Source organism: Aegilops tauschii, chromosome 5 (genome assembly GCF_002575655.3).
Source record: "Aegilops tauschii subsp. strangulata cultivar AL8/78 chromosome 5, Aet v6.0, whole genome shotgun sequence".
Classification (NCBI taxonomy): domain Eukaryota; kingdom Viridiplantae; phylum Streptophyta; class Magnoliopsida; order Poales; family Poaceae; genus Aegilops; species Aegilops tauschii.
Genome location: NC_053039.3, coordinates 498,346,626 through 498,369,374, shown reverse-complemented (window position 1 = coordinate 498,369,374; position 22,749 = coordinate 498,346,626). Strand labels below are relative to the sequence as shown.

The window sequence follows — 22,749 nt, the reverse complement described above, 5'->3', positions numbered from 1 at the left end:
ATGTGATGGACAAGACCCAACTTAAGCATAGCATAAAAGATCGTGTAGTTTCGTTTGCTAGAGCTTTTTCAATGTCAAGTATCTTTTCCTTAGACCATGAGATCGTGCAACTCCCGGATACCGTAGGAGTGCTTTGGGTGTGCCAAACGTCACAACGTAACTGGGTGACTATAAAGGTGCATTACGGGTATCTCCGAAAGTGTCTGTTGGGTTGGCACGGATCGAGACTGGGATTTGTCACTCCGTGTGACGGAGAGGTATCTCTGGGCCCGCTCGATAATGCATCATCATAATGAGCTCAATGTGACTAAGGCGTTAGTCACGGGATCATGCATTGCGGTACGAGTAAAGAGACTTGCCGGTAACGAGATTGAACAAGGTATTGGGATACCGACGATCGAATCTCGGGCAAGTAACATACCGATTAACAAAGGGAATTGCATACGGATTGATTGAATCCTCGACACCGTGGTTCATCCGATGAGATCATCGTGGAACATGTGGGAGCCAACATGGGTATCCAGATCCCGCTGTTGGTTATTGACCGGAGAGGCGTCTCGATCATGTCTGCATGTCTCCCGAACCCGTAGGGTCTACACACTTAAGGTCCGGTGACGCTAGGGTTGTAGAGATATATGTATGCGGAAACCCGAAAGTTGTTCAGAGTCCCGGATGAGATCCCGGACGTCATGAGAGGTTCCGGATTGGTCCGGAGGTTAAGAATTATATATAGGAAGTCAAGTTTCGGCCACCGGGAAAGTTTCGGGGGTTACCGGTATTGTACCGGGACCACCGGAAGGGTCCCGGGGGTCCACCGGGTGGGGCCACCTATCCCGGAGGGCCCCGTGGGCTGAAAGTGGAAGGGAACCAGCCCTTAGTGGGCTGGGGCGCCCCCCTTGGGCCTCCCCCATGCGCCTAGGGTTGGGAACCCTAGGGGGGGGCTTCCCCCTTGCCTTGGGGGGCAAGGCAACCCCTTCCCCCCTTTGGCCGCCGCCCCCCTTGGAGATCCCATCTCCCAGGGCTGGCGCACCCCCCCAGGGGCCTATATAAAGGGGGGGAGGGAGGGCAGCATACAGCAGCCTTGGGCGCCTCCCTCTCCCCCTGTTACACCTCTCCGTCTCGCAGAAGCTCGGCGTAGCCCTGCCGGAGACCCGCTACATCCACCACCATGCCGTCATGCTGCTGGATCTCCATCAACCTCTCCTTCCCCCTTGCTGGATCAAGAAGGAGGAGACGTCGCTGTACCGTACGTGTGTTGAATGCGGAGGTGCCGTCCGTTCGGCACTCGGTCATCGGTGATTTGGATCACGGCGAGTACGACTCCGTCATCCACGTTCATTGGAACGCTTCCGCTCGCGATCTACAAGGGTATGTAGATGCACTCCCTTCCCCTCGTTGCTAGTATACTCCATAGATGCATCTTGGTGAACGTAGGAAAGTTTTAAAATTATGCTACGATTCCCAACAGTGGCATCATGAGCCAGGTCTATGCCTAGTTACTATGCACGAGTAGAACACAAAGTAGTTGTGGGCGTTGAGTTTGCCAATTCTTCTTGCCGCTACTAGTCTTTTCTTGTTTCGGCGGCATTGTAGGATGAAGCGGCCCGGACCGACCTTACACGTACTCTTACGTGAGACAGGTTCCACCGACTAACATGCACAAGTTGCATAAGGTGGCTAGCGGGTGTCTGTCTCTCCTACTTTAGTCGGAACGGATTCGATGAAAAGGGTCCTTATGAAGGGTAAATAGAAATTGGCAAATCACGTTGTGGTCATACGTAGGTAAGAAAACGTTCTTGCTAGAAACCTACAAACCATGTAAAAACTTGCAACAACAATTAGAGGACGTCTAACTTGTTTTTGCAGCAAGTGCTATGTGATGTGATATGGCCAGAAGATGTGATGAATGATATATGTGATGTATGAGATTGATCATATTCTTGTAATAGGAATCACGACTTGCATGTCGATGATTATGACAACCGGCAGGAGCCACAGGAGTTGTCTTTATTATTTTGTATGACCTGCGTGTCATTGAATAAGGCCATGTAAATTACTTTACTTTATTGCTAAACGCGTTAGCCATAGAAGTAGAAGTAATCGTTGGCGTGACGACTTCATGAAGACACAATGATGGAGATCATGATGATGGAGATCATGGTGTCATGCCGGTGACAAAGTTGATCTTGGTGCCCCGAAGATGGAGATCAAAGGAGCATGATGATATTGGACATATCATGTCACTATTTGATTGCATGTGATGTTTATCATGTTTATGCATCTTATTTGCTTAGAACGACGGTAGCAAGTAGGATGATCCCTTATAATAATTTCAAGAAAGTGTTCACCCTAACTGTGCACCGTTGCGAAGGTTCGTCGTTTCGAAGCACCACGTGATGATCTGGTGTGATAGATTCTTACGTTCGAATACAACGGGTGTTGACGAGCCTAGCATGTACAGACATGGCCTCGGAACACACGCAATACACTTAGGTTGACTTGACGAGCCTAGCATGTACAGACATGGCCTCGGAACACGGTGGACCGAAAGGTCGAGCATGAGTCGTATAGAAGATACGATCAAAATGGAGATGTTCACCGATCTTGACTAATCCGTCTCACGTGATGATCGGACACGGCCTAGTTGAACTCGGATCATGTTTCACTTAGATGACTAGAGGGATGTCTATCTGAGTGGGAGTTCATTAAATAATTTGATTAGATGAACTCAATTATCATGAACTTAGTCTAAAATCTTTACACTATGTATTGTAGATCAAATGGCCAACGTTGTCCTCAATTTCAACGCGTTCCTAGAGAAAACCAAGCTGAAAGATGATGGCAGCAACTATACGGACTGGGTCCGGAACCTGAGGCTAATCCTTATAGTAGCCAAGAAAGATTATATCTTAGAAGCACCACTAGGTGATGCACCAATCCCACAGAACCAAGACGTTATGAACGCTTGGCAATCACGTGCTGATGATTACTCCCTCGTTCAGTGCGGCATGCTTTACAGCCTAGAACCGGGTCTCCAAAAACGTTTTGAGAAACATGGAGCATATGAGATGTTCGAGGAGCTGAAACTGGTTTTTCAAGCTCATGCCCGGGTCGAGAGATATGATGTCTCCGACAAGTTCTTCAGCTGTAAAATGGAGGAGAACAGTTCTGTTAGTGAGCACATACTCAGAATGTCTGGGTTGCACAACCGCTTGTCTCAGCTCGGAGTTAATCTCCCGGATGACGCGGTCATTGACAGAATCCTCCAGTCGCTTCCACCAAGCTACAAGAGCTTTGTGATGAACTACAATATGCAGGGGATGGAAAAGACCATTCCCGAGGTATATTCAATGCTGAAATCAACGGAAGGGGAGATCAGAAAAGAACATCAAGTGTTGATGGTGAATAAAACCACCAAGTTCAAGAAGGGCAAGGGTAAGAAGAACTTCAAGAAGGACGGCAAGGGAGTTGCCGCGCCCGGTAAACCAGTTACTGGGAAGAAGTCAAAGAATGGACCCAAGCCCGGGACTGAGTGCTTTTATTGCAAGGGAAGTGGTCACTGGAAGCGGAACTGCCCCAAATATTTAGCGGACAAGAAGAAGGCCGGCAGCACCCAAGGTATATGTGATATACAAGTAATTGATGTGTACCTTACCAGTACTCGTAGTAGCTCCTGGGTATTTGATACCGGTGCGGTTGCTCATATTTGTAACTCAAAGCAGGAACTACGGAATAAACGGAGACTGGCAAAGGACGAGGTGACGATGCGCGTCGGGAATGGTTCCAAGGTCGATGTGATCGCCGTCGGCACGCTACCTCTGCATCTACCCACGGGATTAGTTTTAAACCTCAATAATTGTTATTTAGTGCCAGCTTTGAGCATGAACATTGTATCGGGATCTCATTTAATTCGAGATGGCTACTCATTTAAATCCGAGAATAATGGTTGTTCTGTTTATTTGAGAGATATGTTTTATGGTCATGCCCCGCTGGTCAATGGTTTATTTTTGATGAATCTCGAACGTGATGTTACACATGTTCATAGTGTGAATACCAAAAGATGTAAAGTTGATAACGATAGTCCCACATACTTGTGGCACTGCCGCCTTGGTCACATTGGTGTCAAGCGCATGAAGAAGCTCCATGCAGATGGACTTTTGGAGTCTCTTGATTACGAATCATTTGACACGTGCGAACCATGCCTCATGGGTAAGATGACCAAGACTCAGTTCTCCGGAACAATGGAGCGAGCAACCAACTTATTGGAAATCATACATACCGATGTGTGTGGTCCAATGAGTGTTGAGGCTCGCGGAGGATATCGTTATGTTCTCACTCTCACTGATGATTTAAGTAGATATGGATATGTCTACCTGATGAAACACAAGTTTGAAACCTTTGAAAAGTTCAAAGAATTTCAGAGTGAGGTTGAGAATCAACGTGACAGGAGAATAAAATTCCTACGATCAGATCGTGGTGGAGAATATTTAAGTCACGAGTTTGGTGCACACTTAAGGAAATGTGGAATAGTTTCACAACTCACGCCGCCTGGAACACCTCAGAGAAATGGTGTGTCCGAACGTCGTAACCGCACTCTATTGGATATGGTGCGATCTATGATGTCTCTTACCGATTTACCGCTCTCATTTTGGGGCTATGCTTTAGAGACTGCCGCATTCACTTTAAATAGGGCTCCGTCGAAATCCGTTGAGACGACACCGTATGAATTATGGTTTGGGAAGAAACCTAAGCTGTCGTTTCTAAAAGTTTGGGGATGCGATGCTTATGTCAAGAAACTTCAACCTGAAAAGCTCGAACCCAAATCGGAGAAATGCGTCTTCATAGGATACCCTAAGGAAACTATTGGGTATACCTTCTACCTCAGATCCGAAGGCAAGATCTTCGTTGCCAAGAACGGGTCCTTTCTAGAGAAGGAGTTTCTCTCGAAAGAATTGAGTGGGAGGAAAGTGGAACTTGATGAGGTGATAGTCACCCCTTCCGAACCGGAAAGTAGCGCAGCGCGGGAAAATGTTCCTGTGGTGCCTACACCGACTGGGGAGGAAGTTAATGATGATGATCATGAAGCTTCGGATCAAGTTACTGAACTTCGTAGGTCCACTAGGACACGTTCCGCACCAGAGTGGTACGGCAACCCTGTCCTGGAAATCATGTTGTTAGACAACGGTGAACCTTCGAACAATGAAGAAGCGATGGCGGGCCCGGATTCCGACAAATGGCTAGAAGCCATGAAATCCGAGATAGGATCCATGTATGAAAACGAAGTATGGACTTTGACTGACTTGCCCGATGATCGGCGAGCCATAGAAAACAAATGGATCTTTAAGAAGAAGACGGACGCAGATGGTAATGTGACCATCTACAAAGCTCGACTTGTCGCTAAGGGTTATCGACAAGTTCAAGGGGTTGACTACGATGAGACTTTCTCACCCGTAGCGAAGCTGAAGTCCGTCCGAATCATGTTAGCAATTGCCGCATACTATGATTATGAGATATGGCAGATGGACGTCAAAACGGCATTCCTTAACGGCTTCTTTAAGGAAGAGTTGTATATGATGCAGCCGGAAGGTTTTGTCGATCCTAAGAATGCTAACAAAGTATGCAAGCTCCAGCGCTCAATCTATGGGCTGGTGCAAGCATCTCGGAGTTGGAACATTCGCTTTGATGAGATGATCAAATCGTTTGGGTTTACACAGACTTATGGAGAAGCCTGTGTTTACAAGAAAGTGAGTGGGAGCTCTGTAGCATTTCTCATATTATATGTGGATGACATACTATTGATGGGAAATGATATAGAATTCTTGGAAAGTATAAAGGCCTATTTGAATAAGTGTTTTTCAATGAAGGACCTTGGAGAAGCTGCTTATATATTAGGCATCAAGATCTATAGAGATAGATCGAGACGCCTCATTGGTCTTTCACAGAGTACATACCTTGATAAGATATTGAAGAAGTTCAGTATGGATCAGTCCAAGAAGGGGTTCTTGCCTGTATTGCAAGGTGTGCAATTGAGCACGGCTCAATGCCCGACCACGACAGAAGATATAGAAGAGATGAGTGTCATCCCCTATGCTTCGGCTATAGGGTCTATTATGTATGCCATGCTGTGTACCAGACCTGATGTAAACCTTGCCGTAAGTTTGGTAGGAAGGTACCAAAGTAATCCCGGCAAGGAACACTGGACAGCGGTCAAGAATATCCTGAAGTACCTGAAGAGGACTAAGGATATGTTTCTCGTTTATGGAGGTGACGAAGAGCTCGTCGTAAAGGGTTACGTCGATGCTAGCTTCGACACAGATCTGGATGACTCGAAGTCACAGACCGGATACGTGTATATTTTGAATGGAGGAGCAGTAAGCTGGTGCAGTTGCAAGCAAAGCGTCGTGGCGGGATCTACATGTGAAGCGGAATACATGGCAGCCTCGGAGGCAGCACAGGAAGCAGTCTGGATGAAGGAGTTCATTACCGACCTAGGGGTGATTCCCAATGCGTCGGGCCCGATGACTCTCTTCTGTGACAACACTGGAGCCATTGCCCTTGCGAAGGAGCCCAGGTTTCACAGGAAGACCAGACATATCAAGCGTCGCTTCAACTCCATTCATGAAAGTGTTCAAAATGGAGACATAGATATTTGTAAAGTACACACGGACCTGAATGTAGCAGATCCGTTGACTAAACCTCTCCCTAGGGCAAAACATGATCAACACCAGGACGCAATGGGTGTTCGATTCATCACAATGTAACTAGATTATTGACTCTAGTGCAAGTGGGAGACTGTTGGAAATATGCCCTAGAGGCAATAATAAATGGTTATTATTATATTTCTGTGTTCATGATAATAGTCTATTATTCATGCTATAATTGTATTGTCCGGAAATCGTAATACATGTGTGAATACATAGACCACAACCTGTCCCTAGTAAGCCTCTAGTTGACTAGCTCGTTGATCAACAGATAGTCATGGTTTCCTGACTATGGACATTGGATGTCATTGATAACGGGATCACATCATTAGGAGAATGATGTGATGGACAAGACCCAACTTAAGCATAGCATAAAAGATCGTGTAGTTTCGTTTGCTAGAGCTTTTTCAATGTCAAGTATCTTTTCCTTAGACCATGAGATCGTGCAACTCCCGGATACCGTAGGAGTGCTTTGGGTGTGCCAAACGTCACAACGTAACTGGGTGACTATAAAGGTGCATTACGGGCATCTCCGAAAGTGTCTGTTGGGTTGGCACGGATCGAGACTGGGATTTGTCACTCCGTGTGACGGAGAGGTATCTCTGGGCCCGCTCGGTAATGCATCATCATAATGAGCTCAATGTGACTAAGGCGTTAGTCACGGGATCATGCATTGCGGTACGAGTAAAGAGACTTGCCGGTAACGAGATATAACAAGGTATTGGGATACCGACGATCGAATCTCGGGCAAGTAACATACCGATTGACAAAGGGAATTGCATACGGATTGATTGAATCCTCGACACCGTGGTTCATCCGATGAGATCATCGTGGAACATGTGGGAGCCAACATGGGTATCCAGATCCCGCTGTTGGTTATTGACCGGAGAGGCGTCTCGATCATGTCTGCATGTCTCCCGAACCCGTAGGGTCTACACACTTAAGGTCCGGTGACGCTAGGGTTGTAGAGATATATGTATGCGGAAACCCGAAAGTTGTTCGGAGTCCCGGATGAGATCCCGGACGTCACGAGAGGTTCCGGAATGGTCCGGAGGTGAAGAATTATATATAGGAAGTCAAGTTTCGGCCACCGGGAAAGTTTCGGGGGTTACCGGTATTGTACCGGGACCACCGGAAGGGTCCCGGGGGTCCACCGGGTGGGGCCACCTATCTCGGAGGGCCCCGTGGGCTGAAAGTGGAAGGGAACCAGCCCTTAGTGGGCTGGGGCGCCCCCCTTGGGCCTCCCCCATGCGCCTAGGGTTGGGAACCCTAGGGGGGAGCTTCCCCCTTGCCTTGGGGGGCAAGGCAACCCCTTCCCCCCTTTGGCCGCCGCCCCCCTTGGAGATCCCATCTCCCAGGGCTGGCGCACCCCCCCAGGGGCCTATATAAAGGGGGGGAGGGAGGGCAGCATACAACAGCCTTGGGCGCCTCCCTCTCCCCCTGTTACACCTCTCCGTCTCGCAGAAGCTCGGCGTAGCCCTGCCGGAGACCCGCTACATCCACCACCACGCCGTCGTGCTGCTGGATCTCCATCAACCTCTCCTTCCCCCTTGCTGGATCAAGAAGGAGGAGACGTCGCTGTACCGTACGTGTGTTGAACGCGGAGGTGCCGTCCGTTCGGCACTCGGTCATCGGTGATTTGGATCACGGCGAGTACGACTCCGTCATCCACGTTCATTGGAACGCTTCCGCTCGCGATCTACAAGGGTATGTAGATGCACTCCCTTCCCCTCGTTGCTAGTATACTCCATAGATGCATCTTGGTGAACGTAGGAAAATTTTAAAATTATGCTACGATTCCCAACAATTAGCATACGTTTATTTGATCGTGCGAACTTGGAAAAAATGTGGAAGGCCGGATGTATGCGGTTATGGTTGGATGGCTGCCTCCCGCATCCGTGTCCACGGACGGATGCAGGAGGATTTTTGCATCTTGCCGTGGGAGATGCCCTAAGGGTGCTTCTTCTGATCCTGAGCAACGGCCCCAAGGGTTGGGCTTGGAAGTGGCTTCGTGACGGCCACTATCATGCAAGTGCTTGGTTGTCGTCTCTGCCACAAGGGCGGTGAGGTGGCAGTCGTCGGAGGCATTCACATGGTGGATGACGTTGTCTTGATGCTTCTGTCCAGATTTTGGCGTCGTCTTCCTTGATTCACTCCAATGTGTTGTGTATGGTGGGTCTTCAGGTGCTAAGTGGTCTGCGGTCAGGTGAAATCCATGCTTAATAGTGTCGATGCCCGTGACGGCAATGCTCGCGAGCGTCACTCCCCTCCTTGGAGGCGTTCTTGTGGGTGGCGCCCCTCCACCTTTGGCTCCGGGTGAATACTCTTGGGTTGTCCTCTCAGTTTTTGGCAAGCGGTAACGTTCTCACGACATTTCCTTCTTGAAGGCGCCCTTATGGGAGCCTTGATCCTTCTCAGCGGGTTGTCATGGTGTAGTCCTCGGATGTTGGAAGCAACGCTCTTGGTGTAAGGGGGCGTGTGTCGCTTATCGATCTAGTATTCTCTTCTACTTATGTGGTCCATTTTAGCATTTGTGTTGGTGAGATTTCTATCACCTGAAGGAGCAGCACCTTTTATGCCAGGGTGAGGGGGCAGGTGGTCGCCTTTGGAGGCGGGCCTTTCGTACAACTAGCAAAAGAACCTGTGCGTTGCAACGGGAGAAAAAAACACACGCCCCTAATCCAATAACCATGAATTAAGACCTCAATAGGTCCACATTCTTCCTTTAAACATGACATCAGTGCCCACACAATCACAACGCATTTGAATGGTCAATCCTAATGCATCTCTCTCTCAGCATAAGATCAGAAATTTGCTTTCTTTGCCCCTTGCAAGATTTTGCCATCGCATGCATGTGTGGTTATAGATAATTTTTTCGTCTCCAATCCGATTTTGCTGAGTTGTTCATTTTCTATCTGGATCTGCATCGATACGAAATATAGACGGATCATGCATTATTTATTAAGGTTCCACCCAAAATAACATGTTGAAAATGTTTAACAGGTAAAACAACATAATATTCATATTCTATACAATTTTAATCAAATTTCATATATAACATGTTAAAATTGGAGTTACGGTTTAAAAGATATGACTATTTATAGAAAAAATGATATGGACTGTGGGTTGAATTTAGGAAACTGTAGTGGGCTTTTTGCAAAACACAAAACATTTTCTCTGGGTCTCTCAAAACAGTACTGCGGGTTAATTATCGATAACTACAGGGGATTTCTGCAAAACCAAAGTTTTTGTTTGTTTATCACTTAAAACTGTTCCACGGCTTAATTTTCAGTAACTATAGGGGTTTCTTTGCCATACGACACGAGGACAGACATAAGCGTTCTGTACTTTATTATTAGGTATAGATGATGTGGTCCTTCTTCCCCGGTAGCATTGCCTTGCCTCAGCCTTAGTCAACATTTGTTTTCAGCCGGTGAGGACATCGACACCGTCAGTCGTCATTTTTTTTCTTCTGTTTGCTGTTGTATAAGCTTTGCTAGCTTTGTTGTAAGCACCATGTATTTGGTTCAGTCGCGTGGGGTTTCATCCCCAACTCTCACTGTGTCTGTCTTAGGGATAAGACTGAAGTTGTGGCGGTTCATGAGATCTTTGTTATGTCAGACGTAAATAGTGTGCGGCACCTTTGTGAACTTGTTTAATTGCAAGTAGATCTGTTACCTAGACCACGCCAAACGTCGTGCCGGTTCTAAGCAGGGAAGGTCACGGTTGGGATAGGTGAGATCTTCCAGGGTTGACTGTTTCTAATAAAGTAAATAAAAGTAGGGTTATTCTTCTTCTTGCATTATCTCCCCTCTCTGACAACTAGTCTTGCACCCCATCCAAATCCATGGCAAGCGAGATTGGATCCCACCTCTAACCACTAATAATAGAATCCTCATTTTTTCTGAAAAAGTGGCATTTTTTTGCACCAAGTGGATACAAACACAACCAATAAATATCTGACCTGTGCATAACTAGTATGCACATATCCACCATGCAAAGAAAAGGAAATCATCATGCTGATTGACGGCTTTTTGTACAATTTACCCTCCCATTAATTAAGACCCATAATAGTGTAATTTCTAAACCCTACATTTGCCCTTGTTGCTAACAATGGCGGAAAGATAAATAGGAAGAGAGTTTCTTGAGGGAAAAGAGCATGGGCAACTAGAGCGACCAGTCTTTTCCCGTATCATGCTGGCTTAAGTTAGTTGAGCCAGAATCATGACATGAGATTGTGGGCCTTCCTATTGCCTTATGATTGAGAAATTGAGAGAGACCCTTATGATTGTGGATCCTCCGCTGCATGATGTTGGTTGTCACAAATTTTTTTTACGTTTCACAAATCCTCTCTCAATTAACTTAAGTAATTCAAAACTGAGGGAGCAGCAACCTACATCAAGCAAACAAATAGCCTAGCCCAAGCTAGATGCTATCTTGTGCTAGCTATAGATCCTTACCTAGCTAGGCATTGTAACGGAGGATCCAAAGTTCCAAACACACCAGCAAGTCTTCCAACTGGATCTAACTGAATCCATAGTAAAGTTGAAAGATTTAGATGTTCGTAAAAAGATGAATCAGCACCATGCAGCGGCACCTACTCCCCATGTACTGGTGGCCCACAAGTCAGACAGACAAACAGCCTCTTCAAAAACCCATCCATCGGGCGCTCCAGTCACGCACAGAGCACAGAGTATTACTAGGTTACAAGAAAAAGAATCGACGCACAGAGCACGAGCTGCATCCGCCACCCGCGATGCTCCCTTACGCAACGGCGTCCGACGCGGAGGCGGCCCTGAGGCGCGCCATGACGCGCGCCGAGGCAGCGTGGTTCGGGTACACGGCGGCGAAGGCTGACTACTACCTTTACTACCACACTGTCGCCGTCCTCCTTGCCGTCTACACCCTGCTGCCGCTCATGCTCGCGCTTCTCGAGCTCGGCGCGCCGGCCCTCGCCATGCGGTACAAGCTGCAGCCGCGTGGGAAGCGGCTGTCGCCGGCCGGCTTCCTCCGCTGCTACACAGACACACCGCGCTTCTTGCTCCCCCTCGCCGCCCCTGTCCAGCTGCTATCCTATCCTGCCGTGAAGGTTTGCACACATTATCATTTTCTTGAGCTCCTTGCAGTGTTGTCTACTGTCACTGTCTGTGACTCTACGAGTTGGCGTTGATTGGTGTGACTGCCTCGTGTCATCAGATGTTGGGGATCCGGATGGGGCTGCCGCTGCCGTCGGCGGGAGAGATGGCGGCGCAGCTGCTCATGTACCTGCTTGTGGAGGACTATCTCAGCTACTGGGTCCACCGGCTAATGCACACCAAGTGGTGCTACGACAACATCCACCACGTCCACCATGAGTACACTGCACCCAACGGCTTCGTCGCGCCATACATGCACTGGACCGAGGTGCTCATCCTCACCGTCCCCACCGTCGTCGGCCCGGTCATCGCGCCTTGCCACATGATCACCTTCGGCATCTGGTTTGTGATAGTGGCTATTTCGGCCATCGAGACCCACTGCGGGTAATATATACTCTTTTCATGCTTGAAGAGAAGTGCTTTTCACTAAGATTATATATGTGCCCTGTATATAAATAATGGATTTGAATTCCAAAATGCAGGTACAACTTCCCGTTCAACCCGACAAAGCTTATCCCGCTCTGGGGAGGAGCAGAGTTCCACGACTACCATCACTACTTAGGAGGGAACTGCCAGAGCAACTTTGCAACTGTCTTCACGTATTGTGATTATCTGTACGGGACAGATAATGTATGCTTCTTGTTACTTGCACAAACTTTTCAATTTGCAACCATTTAAGCTCTCTTTTGCAGAAAATTAAACACTACTTTTTTTCGGTTGTAGGCCTTCAGACGCCACAAGGCAGGCCAAGCAAAGGTATACTTGTTGTTCCCCACATGATGTCATTACATTTTTTAAATTAAAAAACTGACAGTTTAGCGTGGATATATATAACTTGTTTTTTACTTAATTAATTTACTCAATGGATAGCTGAAGATGGTGGCAGAAAAGAATGTCGAGAAATGAAGGAGAAAATTGAGGGGAAGAAGACTAAGCATTACATACGTTCAGATGATATGCTCCGTGATACTGTGCCCTGCCCGTGATATGTATGATATTCATATACAGTCCGTCAGCAATTAGAACACGGGCATATCTATGTTATCTTCGAACATCGATCATTTACTTACCGTTTAGCATTTGTACTTGCCTGTTGTAATGACAGACATTTAAAATGATTTGGTTAAGCTCAACGTAATATATTCTTTGTATGACGATACAATGTGGTTATATGAGATTTTGGTCTAGGAACAGCAAAACGGGAAAACAATAATTATGTGGCACAAGGCTGGAATTCGAGCCGAGTCGAGCCAACTCGGCTAGACTAGCTAGAGCTCGTTTCGTTAACGAGCTAGCTCGACTCGACTCGTTACTATAACGAGCTCAAACCCAACATTGGTCGACTCGTATAACTCGCGAACTGGCTCGTTTAGCTTGTTAAGCTCGTTAAAGACATGAACATAAAACCCTCACTAAAAATGATTATGTAGACTCATGTGCTACTCGTTTAGCTCGCGAGCTTCGAGCTTTTTCTCCATCCCTAATGTGGCATGCTCTATAGTATTGGAATTTGTTTCTCATTCATTATTATTGACATGTTGGGAATAATTGTACTTTATTGGTATTTATCATAAGATTTTCTTAGTACAGAAAAAACAGGAAAAAAAGAAAGAATAACATACGATGTGATGAACTTTTTTTTACCCTCAACTGTGCCATTTCTTCCCACGGATTTTTTATATATTTATATAAAAGAGTATGTACGAGGGAAATAAGTTTTGGTTGCATGTATTATACTATACCACCTCCGTCCTCTTTTTCTTCAAACAAATCTTCACGATGCCTTCGATTCTCGTCAAACAAACGATAAGCTCATGGTCAATTCGCTCGCAGCCGCTCCGCGCACATCTGGCCTCTGGCTTCAGCCCCTTTAGGAGCCAAAGTTGGGCCGAGCCAGCCTGCTCTTTGCCTAGGCCTCAGTCATGATACGCTCATGCACTGTATGCTGCATGAATCGATCCGGCTCGCCGCCGCCGTTGCTTTCCGTCGAGAACTTTGCCGATCGCTCCTTCAATCTTGCCGAGAACCACATCGCAACCGGCTGCACATCCCGAACTCGATACTTCCTCTGAATCAACAATCCACGGCCTCCGAACAACCTAGCTCTGATACCACTTGTTAGAATAAATCCAAGGCTCACCGTTGATCATCCGAGGACCAAGCAATCACACAAGGGACGACACCGAGATTTGTTAACGAGGTTCTCCGATATGGCTACATCCCCGGGCCTGACTATGGGCGCTCCTCCCCATGACACTGTCACAATACCGCACCCGGTTGCCCTGGACGCCGTCACATACCGCCGGCTTCCCCTACGTTCCTGTGCTATTATGTTGGCATAGGTTACATCGTGTGTCTACCCTCGCTATATATGAGAGGCCTAGGATACAAGTGTCCTAATAGGACACGACTGCATACCATGTAAACATAATACTACTCGGAGTCCAACGGTAACCTACCTTGTACACAATATTCAACACAACTCTAACAATTGCATATGCTTTTTGTGTTTGCATTCTCGTGCTCATACATATGTTGTTTGCTAGACGACGGTGGCGGCCACTATGTATCACGAGCTGGAGAAGAAGCCATTTTCTTTTAACCATTGTTGGCTCTTATTTAGTGGCAAGCCGAAGTGGAACCAAGTTGTGGCCGAACTCAAGGCCGCAAAGAAGAGGAATGATGACTCAAGCTCCAACCAATCAATTGGGTTGGACGATGAAGAGGACGATGTTGTCGTCGAGAATAGAAAGCTACCGTGCCAAAGGAAAACCGCCCATGATGCCGCGGCTACCAAAATATCATCAACATGGACGGGGCATTTTTTCGGTGAGGAGAACAAGAAGGAGGAGAGGTACAAGCTCATGTTGGATGCGCAAAAGGAGAGGATGGAATGGGATCAGAAGAGCGCGGAGAAGAAGCTCACAATTGAACTCGACAAGATCGAGTAGGAGAAGCAACAAGCCGCGATCAAATGGGAACTCGAGAAGGCCAAGACATTTGGCTATACTGAGCTTGAGAAGGAGGGGTTTGCAACTTGCACGAGACGCGGATGATGTGAGAATCATGTTGGCGGACGAAACCCATTTGGATGAGCATGCCAAAAATTGGCTCGCAAGCAAGAGGAAAGAGATCAACGACCGTAGAGAGTACGAGGCGGCGAGGGCAGCTGCGGCCAGGATGCAAGCGGAGGAGGCAGCCCGGCTGCAGGCGGAGCAGGCTGCCCGAATGCAGGCGAAGCATGACTAGCAGGCCGCATTCCGCCTAAAGGAGGACGCATTCCGCTGTTGGGGAACGTAGCAATAATTCAAAATTTTCCTACGTGTCACCAAGATCAATCTAGGAGATGCTAGCAACGTGAGAGAGGGAGTGCATCTTCATACCCTTGAAGATCGCTAAGCGGAAGCGTTACAAGAACGCGGTTGATGGAGTCATACTCGCGGCGATTCAAATCGCGAAAGATCCGATCTAGCCCTGAACGGACGGCGCCTCCGCGTTCAACACACGTACAGCCCGGGGACGTCTCCTCCTTCTTGATCCAGCAAGGGGAGAGGAGAAGTTGAGGGAGAACTCCAGCAGCACGACGGCGTGGTGGCAATGGAAATCGTGGTTCTCCGGCAGAGCTTCGCTAAGCACTACGGAGGAGGAGGAGGAGGAGGTGTATGAGGAGGGAGGGCTGCGCCAGGGAAGAGGTGCGGCTGCCCTCCCACCCCTCCACTATATATAGGGGCAAGGGGAGAGGGGGAGGCGCCCTAGGGTTTCCCCTAGGGGGCGGCGGCCAAGCAGATTGGATCTCCCTAGGGAAAATCCTAGGGAGACTTGCCCCCCAAGCCAAGCAGGTGGAGGCTTGCCTCCCAAGCCAGGTGGAGGCGCCCCACCTCCCCAAGTAATGTGGGAAAGGGTGTGGGGGGCGCACCACCCCTTAGTGGGCTGGTTTGCCCCTTCCCCTTTGGCCCATGAGGCCCTCCAACACTTGCTGGGGCTCCCGAAACACCTTTCGGTCATGCTGGCCATAGCCTGGTACCCCGGAACACTTTCGGACTCCAATACCCTTCGTCCAATATATCGTTCTTCACCGCCGGACCATTCCGGAACTCCTCGTGATGTCCGGGATCTCATCCGGGACTCCGAACAACCTTCGGTAACCACATACTATTTCCCATAACAACTCTAGCGTCACCGAACCTTAAGTGTGTAGACCCTACGGGTTCGGGAACCATGCAGACATGACCGAGACACCTCTCCGGCCAATAACCAATAGCAGGATCTGGATACCCATATTGGCTCCCACATGTTCCACGATGATCTCATCGGATGAACCACGATGTCGGGGATTCAATCAATCCCGTATGCAATTCCCATTGTCAATCGATATATTACTTGCCCGAGATTCGATCGTCGGTATCCCAATACCTCGTTCAATCTCGTTACCGGCAAGTCTCTTTACTCGTTCCGTAACGCATGATCCCGTGGCTAACTCCTTAGTCACATTGAGCTCATTATGATGATGCATTACCGAGTGGGCCCAGAGATACCTCTCCGTCATACGGAGTGACAAATCCTAGTCTCGATTCGTGCCAACCCAACAGACACTTTCAGAGATACCTGTAGTGCACCTTTATAGCCACCCAGTTACGTTGTGACGTTTGGTACACCCAAAGCACTCCTACGGTATCCGGGAGTTGCACAATCTCATGGTCTAAGGAAACGATACTTGACATTAGAAAAGCTCTTAGCAAACGAACTACACGATCTTATGCTATGCTTAGGATTGGGTCTTGTCCATCACATCATTCTCCTAATGATGTGATCTCGTTATCAATGACATCCAATGTCCATGGTCAGGAAACCATAACCATCTATTGATCAATGAGCTAGTCAACTAGAGGCTTACTAGGGACATGTTGTGGTCTAAGTATTCACACATGTATTACGGTTTCCAGTTAATACAATTATAGCATGAACAATAGACAATTATCATGAACAAGGAAATACAATAATAACCATTTTATTATTGCCTCTAGGGCATATTTCCAACATCCGCTTGGAGCAGGCGCCCAGTCAGTGATCCGAGGTTATCCGTCACGCTCGGAAATTTAATTCATTTTGCCATGTCCGGTTTCTTGAACTATAATTTGCTTTGTTTTGTTTCGAACTTTGGCATTCGGACAGTTTGTACCGTATGATCAATGTGCATGGATTACATGGATTTGAGGATCGGAATTTGTGGTATGTGAATGTGCGGCAAAATATTTGAGGGGTGCCCGGTCAGTGCCCGTGGACGCACTGGCGTCTGCAAGTGTTTGAGGGGCCGAATTTGCCAAGTCCGGCTGTAGATGCTCTTAGATAACATGAAAGAAAGATGTTGCATGTGTATTGTGAGACGAATGCACGTGATAGTTTATTCTACGGTTGTAGGCAAATGCCGAGACTAAGTGATTCAACAAACCATAAAATGTTTTAATGGGACAATTTATAAGGGAGTCATGTACTCTTTCTCATGGACAATAAGAGAGAGAGAGAGAGAGAGAGAGAGAGAGAGAGAGAGAGAGAGAGAGTCTCATGGGTGAGCCCCCTTGTCCTATCTCCATGGTAACCTGACATGCATCGCTTCGTGCAATAACTATGGGCATAGTTACTCGCGACAGCCGAGAGAGCCTTCTTAAAGTAATAGTGTATCTCACCCTCATGTTGCATGCCTAATTGCCTATATAAAGCTTCTCCTTTCCAACATTCATCCTACGAATTGGTCACAATTTCTTTCTCATTTGTGATGTTTCATCACATTCAACTTTCCTTTGTATGTATTACTGTTAAGCTTCAAATTCTAATCAGCTAGAGCTAGGCGATGAAGTCTCCTTGCCATCGAGCATTCCTCGAGATGAATATCTTTTCTACTTTGGAATGAGTGGTATCTGGAAATTAGGCATGACGGTTCTAAGACAGTAAGGTGGTGGAGATTTATGATGTGTCCATTTCTTGTTGAGAAAAACATTGATAATCATGTCTAGTCTAACAACTTCCTTCTTTGGGACAACCCACGTGGACAGTGCAACATGTAAAATCGTAAGTCCTTGTACAAAATCCAGTCGTTGCCCCGCGGTTTGGAGCAAGTGCATTACCTCGTCCATGTGTGTGGTATTTCCCCTTGTTGTTTCGATCGTCTCTAGAATCGCTAGAAAGATTAAAAACAATATCAAACCATTGACACTATGTACGTGCCATCTCACAAAAATTCAAACCCGTATCCATCCCGGAGCTCAAGAAACAAGCAGAGCGGATCTGATGTTGAACAGTAGTAGCAAGTAATTCGAGTTAATTGTACAGAAGTACCACAATTAGGACATCACATGCAGATTGGTACCACGATTACTAATTTTTACATGTCAGTACCAACTTTGATGCTAGCCATTACAAAAAAGTCTAAATCGTGTATAAATACGTAGTGACACTGTATCTGACCGAGGGGGCCCGCTTGTCAGGTGCCTAAGTGACAGTTTTTTTTGCAGAAAACCCCCAGCTTTATATGTAATCACATAAATGCCCATTTTTTCGCGGGAAAACCGCTATTGCGAGGTTTTTTTTTCGTTCGCAAGTTTTCCACGGACTTGTTTGAAAATTTCCGGCGAATTGAACAAATAAATAACAGAAACGAAAAACCCAACGTGAGGAGGATTCGAACCCGCGACCTGCAGGTCTGCACCTGCGCGCTAGCCGCCACAGCGTGGCTGCTCACAAAATCAAGGCGACACTTTTATTATACTAGTAAACACACGCTGGGCCGGCAGCTGGGCCAAGCAACGCCTGCAATATTTTTTTTAAGTTGGTCTTAGCGAGGCTGCGCATGACTCAAAATTTATCTCTTCACTCAGGCCTAATACACAGTTTTTTTTAGTTACTCGTGTATTAATTATATTTTCTTCAATGCGCAGTTACTTGAAAAGTAGACAAAATGTATTAAAAATAATTGTGTAATCATAATAAATGTTAGAAATGCATCAAAACTGTTCAAATTTTATTAAAAAATCAACGTGTTTCTTAATACGTGCTGAAACATTTTTTGAAATATACATTGTCGAAAAAATTCATCATGTCTAAGAAAATGTTCACCATAAATTACAAAAAATTCACCTTGCATCTACTACCCCTATAAAAGCACGAGAGGGCGGAGAACCAATACATCTCATCCATTCAATCAAAGGATCTAACGATCCAAATCATCCCAATGTTTAACATCAAACCACGGTTAGCTCGGCCCACTAATCCCACGATCGACCGCCGTCATCCGTTCCCCAGGCTCGAAGAAAAAAAACTCCACGCTCTCCCGTCGGTTGCTCCTATCCTCCTCCCGCACGACCTCTCGCCCCCTCCTCCTCCTCCCGCCTCCCGCCTCTCCCTCCTCCGCTCCCTCCCGCTCCGCCTCCGCCTTCCCATTCCCCGCCCCCCCCCCCCCCCCCCCTCCCCACCCTCCTCCCCCTCGCCCTCCCCGGCAACAACGGCAACGACGGCGACGGTGGCAACAACAGCAGCGGCGGCGGGGATGACGAAACAGGGGACGGCGGCGGCGAGTGGGGCGGCCACCGGGGGGAGGCGCTGTTCGTGCTGGCGCAGGCGGGAAGGAAGCTCTCCAGCCTGCCGGCGGACCTCGCCGCGGCCGTGGAGGGCGGCCGCGTCACGGGCGACATCGTGCGGCGCTTCGCGGAGATGGAGCGCTCGCCGCTGCTCCGCTGGCTGCTGGGCTATAGAGGGTTCAGGGAGCACCTCCTCGCCGACGACCTCTTCCTCGCCAAGCTCGCCATGGAGATGGGCGTCTGCATGATCGCCAAGGTCCGTGGTATCGACATGGATGAATCATGAATGCTTTCGACTTATTCTTATCTTATCCTCCTTTGATTTTCAAAAGAAAATAATGAAATCGTGTTTTAATTTGTCTGACCCTTTTTTATTGCTGCTCTGTTTGTTTCAGACCGCTGCCGAGTACAAAAAGAGACGGGAGAACTTCGTCAAAGAAATTGACATCGTCATCGCTGATGTGGTACGCTTCTTGCTGTCTGCTACTGAAGACGGACAGGCAATCTGTACATATGTTGATATATAACCCTGACATTTTAAATCACATACAGATGGAGATAGCAGAAAAAACTCTTTGTTATTGTAATGCAAAGTGCATCTTATATCTGAATTTTATATATTTTCCCCTTTTTACATGTTGTCGCCACCGACCCCGCCAAAGCTGTCATCGTCCTCCGTGGCGGACCATACAGCAGCATACACACACACACACAACCTATTTTCATCCTGTTTATTCAAGAGAGAATTTTATTACACGTTATTCATCATCTTGTCATAATTGTAGTCTGACCATAATGTACAACAAGTGACCCAGATCGGAATGTTCTTATGATATTACTGTTCAATAGAGGAACTAATGTGCTTCTGGTGTGATTCATAATTGTGAAAAGCAATACAAGTATTTCTGTAATGTATATTTCTTGTATTGCTTTTCATCAATTATGATTAGTAAGGGATCCTACTGATTTATGATTTCATTAGGGAAGTGTTGCCAGCGATACTTCTGTACAGTCCATCTTTTGATAGTATTATGTAAATACAAAATAGATTGTGTATATAGCATAATATTTCTGCATGTAGATCTTGAAGACTATTACTCTGCATATTCTGCATTTAGTTATATTCTTTATGTTAGAAGAATGGTGGAGAAATATGTAAAAGTGCAGAAAGTTTTTAGTTTCTTGTTTGGATTATGTGCCTTTAATTGGTACACTATTTTTTGTAGCGAGATAAAATGGTACACTACAAAGGTCTTAATTGAAATGGATAGTTGTAGTTCTCATTGCAGAGTGGTATTTGTTTGCTTTTCACTGTAAAAAAAAAAAGAACTCTTTGCTTTACAAGGTTTTTGGTTCTTTTTAGATGTTGTTATCAAAACTATAGCTTAATCTGTAGATGGATCTTTTGTTGTATGATGAAGTATGATATGGACCTATGGTATTTCCCCTCTTTAGGGACCAAGCGATATGTGAGATTGACAAGGAAAAGAACACTTGAGGTATTATTCATTTCACTACCTTAGCATTTTGTATTTAGTAAGTTGTCACTTGATAGTGTTTATTTCGGTAAGGTGCTCTGTTTGCCTTTTAAAGTCAGTCCCCGTCAATACTTTCTCCTTTTCGTTTTGGACCATGTCAGCTTGAAGAGATGTTTTTTTTTTTCATGATCACTACGAATAAAAGTGTGCAGAATGAACTCAGTTGGCAACTAGCCATATCACACATGTGTTTGCTTCAGGTCGTGCGTTTCAGTCCATTTTAGGAATAATTTCATTGAGAACTCGCAACCGCAGGTTGAAGAACATTTTTTAGCACAAGTAGGGGTAAGTTCTAGAGTGTGGAGGAGCAACGCTGCGAGCTTGGAGATCGCTCATGGTTCTGATTGTTTACTATTCAGATTGAGGAACGTATACTCGGCCCACCCTCATTCCCAGTGATTATATAGTTTGCATTTATATGCAAATTGTGCGTGAATAAATTTATGTATACCAAGGTAAAAATGGGATACTAATTTTCATTATTGCACGTTTGCAAATCCTCTTTGAGGCCTTGTATTTGATATCTCCCCTTTGGCCTACATGTGCATGGTTGGTATTTTTTGCGGATGTGAAAATGGTTATTATAGAACATAGAACCGAGTTTCTTTTGTGTCTAAGATTTGCCAAAGGCAAGAAAATGATTCAGATCTTGCACTGCTTCAAGTTAGAAAATACCACAGTTTTCTTATTCTGGGTTAGCACAATTTCAAGGTTGGTATTAATTCGTAAGAGGCTAAAATTCAGATTTATTATAATGTTTAAACAATGTTCATGGTTTAACTTACTTTTACATCTTCTATGTAATATGAATATTGAAAATTTTGTACCCACGAATGTTTTGTCTATGCTACTGGACAATCATTCTACTGTGTGGAAAAGACTAGGGATAATAATATTATCAACTGCCATGCCATTGAGTTTTTGTTGAATCTATATTGGTTGAGACGAAGACGCGCATTGCGCGTGCACGTTTACTAGTTATGTCAAATATTCATCATATCTTAAGAACATTGTTCAACGTATATTAAAAAAATGTTCAGCATATATTACCAAAAGTACATTATATTAAATAAATGTTCACCGTTTGGAAAGAAAAGTACATCATGGATTAAAACATGTTCTCTATATGCGAAAAAAGTGATCAACGTACATTAGAAATTGTTCATGCGCATTTGAAAACATGTTCACAATATTACGGAAGCCGATCTTAAAAAATGTTCTAAGTGAGTTAAAAATCCAGGAGAAAAACTAACCCAGTGAATGAAAAAAGAAGAAGAAAAGTTTTTTTTCCTTTTGTTGTACAGTTCATCCGGTAGAAAAAAAACAAGGATTACGAAATAAATTTGTGAAATGAAAAAGGGTTTAAATATTTGTAAAAATAGTTCATTGATTTTTGAAAAAATCGAAAATTTGAGAAAAGTTCATCAAATTAAAAAAAAACTATCTATTGTGAGAAAACTTCATTGTTTTTTAATAAAGTTCATTGATTTTGAAAAAAGTTCATTGATTTTTAAAATAACTTCAATGATTTTGATAAATTCACTGATTGTGAAGAAGTTAATTGATTTGACAAAAAGTTCATTAATTTTGAAACAAATTCATAATTTTGAAAAAAGTTCATCAATTTGGAAACAATGCTTGTGATTTTGAAAACAACTTAACGGATTTTGGAAAACAGCTCACGAACATAAATAACGAAAAAAATGAAAAGAAACGAAAAAAGGCAGCAAGTGTGTAACTGAACTCAAAAAAAAAAATTTATTGCAGGCTTTGCTTGCCCAGCTGCCGGCCCAGCGTGAGTGTA

At 45.8% G+C, this 22,749-nt stretch overlaps 2 protein-coding genes across 2 annotated transcripts; both read left to right on the top strand.

The window, feature by feature from the left end:
- Positions 1-11,370: 11,370 nt before the first annotated feature.
- LOC109759404 (very-long-chain aldehyde decarbonylase GL1-10) lies at positions 11,371-12,994 on the top strand. Its single transcript, XM_020318229.4, has 5 exons — positions 11,371-11,790; positions 11,898-12,220; positions 12,319-12,466; positions 12,560-12,592; positions 12,707-12,994. Exons 1-5 carry the CDS (start codon positions 11,458-11,460, stop codon positions 12,740-12,742), a joined length of 873 nt encoding a protein of 290 aa, XP_020173818.1. The 5' UTR covers positions 11,371-11,457; the 3' UTR covers positions 12,743-12,994.
- A 1,908-nt stretch (positions 12,995-14,902) lies between these two features.
- Positions 14,903-21,466, top strand: LOC141023066 (uncharacterized). The gene is made up of 3 exons (XM_073499375.1): positions 14,903-15,070; positions 19,133-19,663; positions 19,803-21,466. The coding sequence occupies exons 1-3, from the start codon at positions 14,903-14,905 to the stop codon at positions 19,932-19,934; spliced, it is 831 nt and encodes a 276-aa protein (XP_073355476.1). The 3' UTR covers positions 19,935-21,466.
- Positions 21,467-22,749: the final 1,283 nt, after the last annotated feature.

What these genes read in the sequence shown, in the direction of transcription:
- LOC141023066 (XM_073499375.1), top strand. Translation starts at nt 14,903, where the DNA reads ATGTTGGCGGACGAAACCCATTTGGATGAGCATGCCAAAAATTGGCTC. An exon ending in AGCAGGCTGCCCGAATGCAG is followed by an intron (nt 15,071 to 19,132) that starts GCGAAGCATGAC and finishes TCCGTTCCCCAG; the next exon opens with GCTCGAAGAAAAAAAACTCC. An exon ending in GCGTCTGCATGATCGCCAAG is followed by an intron (nt 19,664 to 19,802) that starts GTCCGTGGTATC and finishes TGTTTGTTTCAG; the next exon opens with ACCGCTGCCGAGTACAAAAA.
- LOC109759404 (XM_020318229.4), top strand. Translation starts at nt 11,458, where the DNA reads ATGCTCCCTTACGCAACGGCGTCCGACGCGGAGGCGGCCCTGAGGCGC. An exon ending in TATCCTATCCTGCCGTGAAG is followed by an intron (nt 11,791 to 11,897) that starts GTTTGCACACAT and finishes TCGTGTCATCAG; the next exon opens with ATGTTGGGGATCCGGATGGG. An exon ending in ATCTGTACGGGACAGATAAT is followed by an intron (nt 12,467 to 12,559) that starts GTATGCTTCTTG and finishes TTTCGGTTGTAG; the next exon opens with GCCTTCAGACGCCACAAGGC.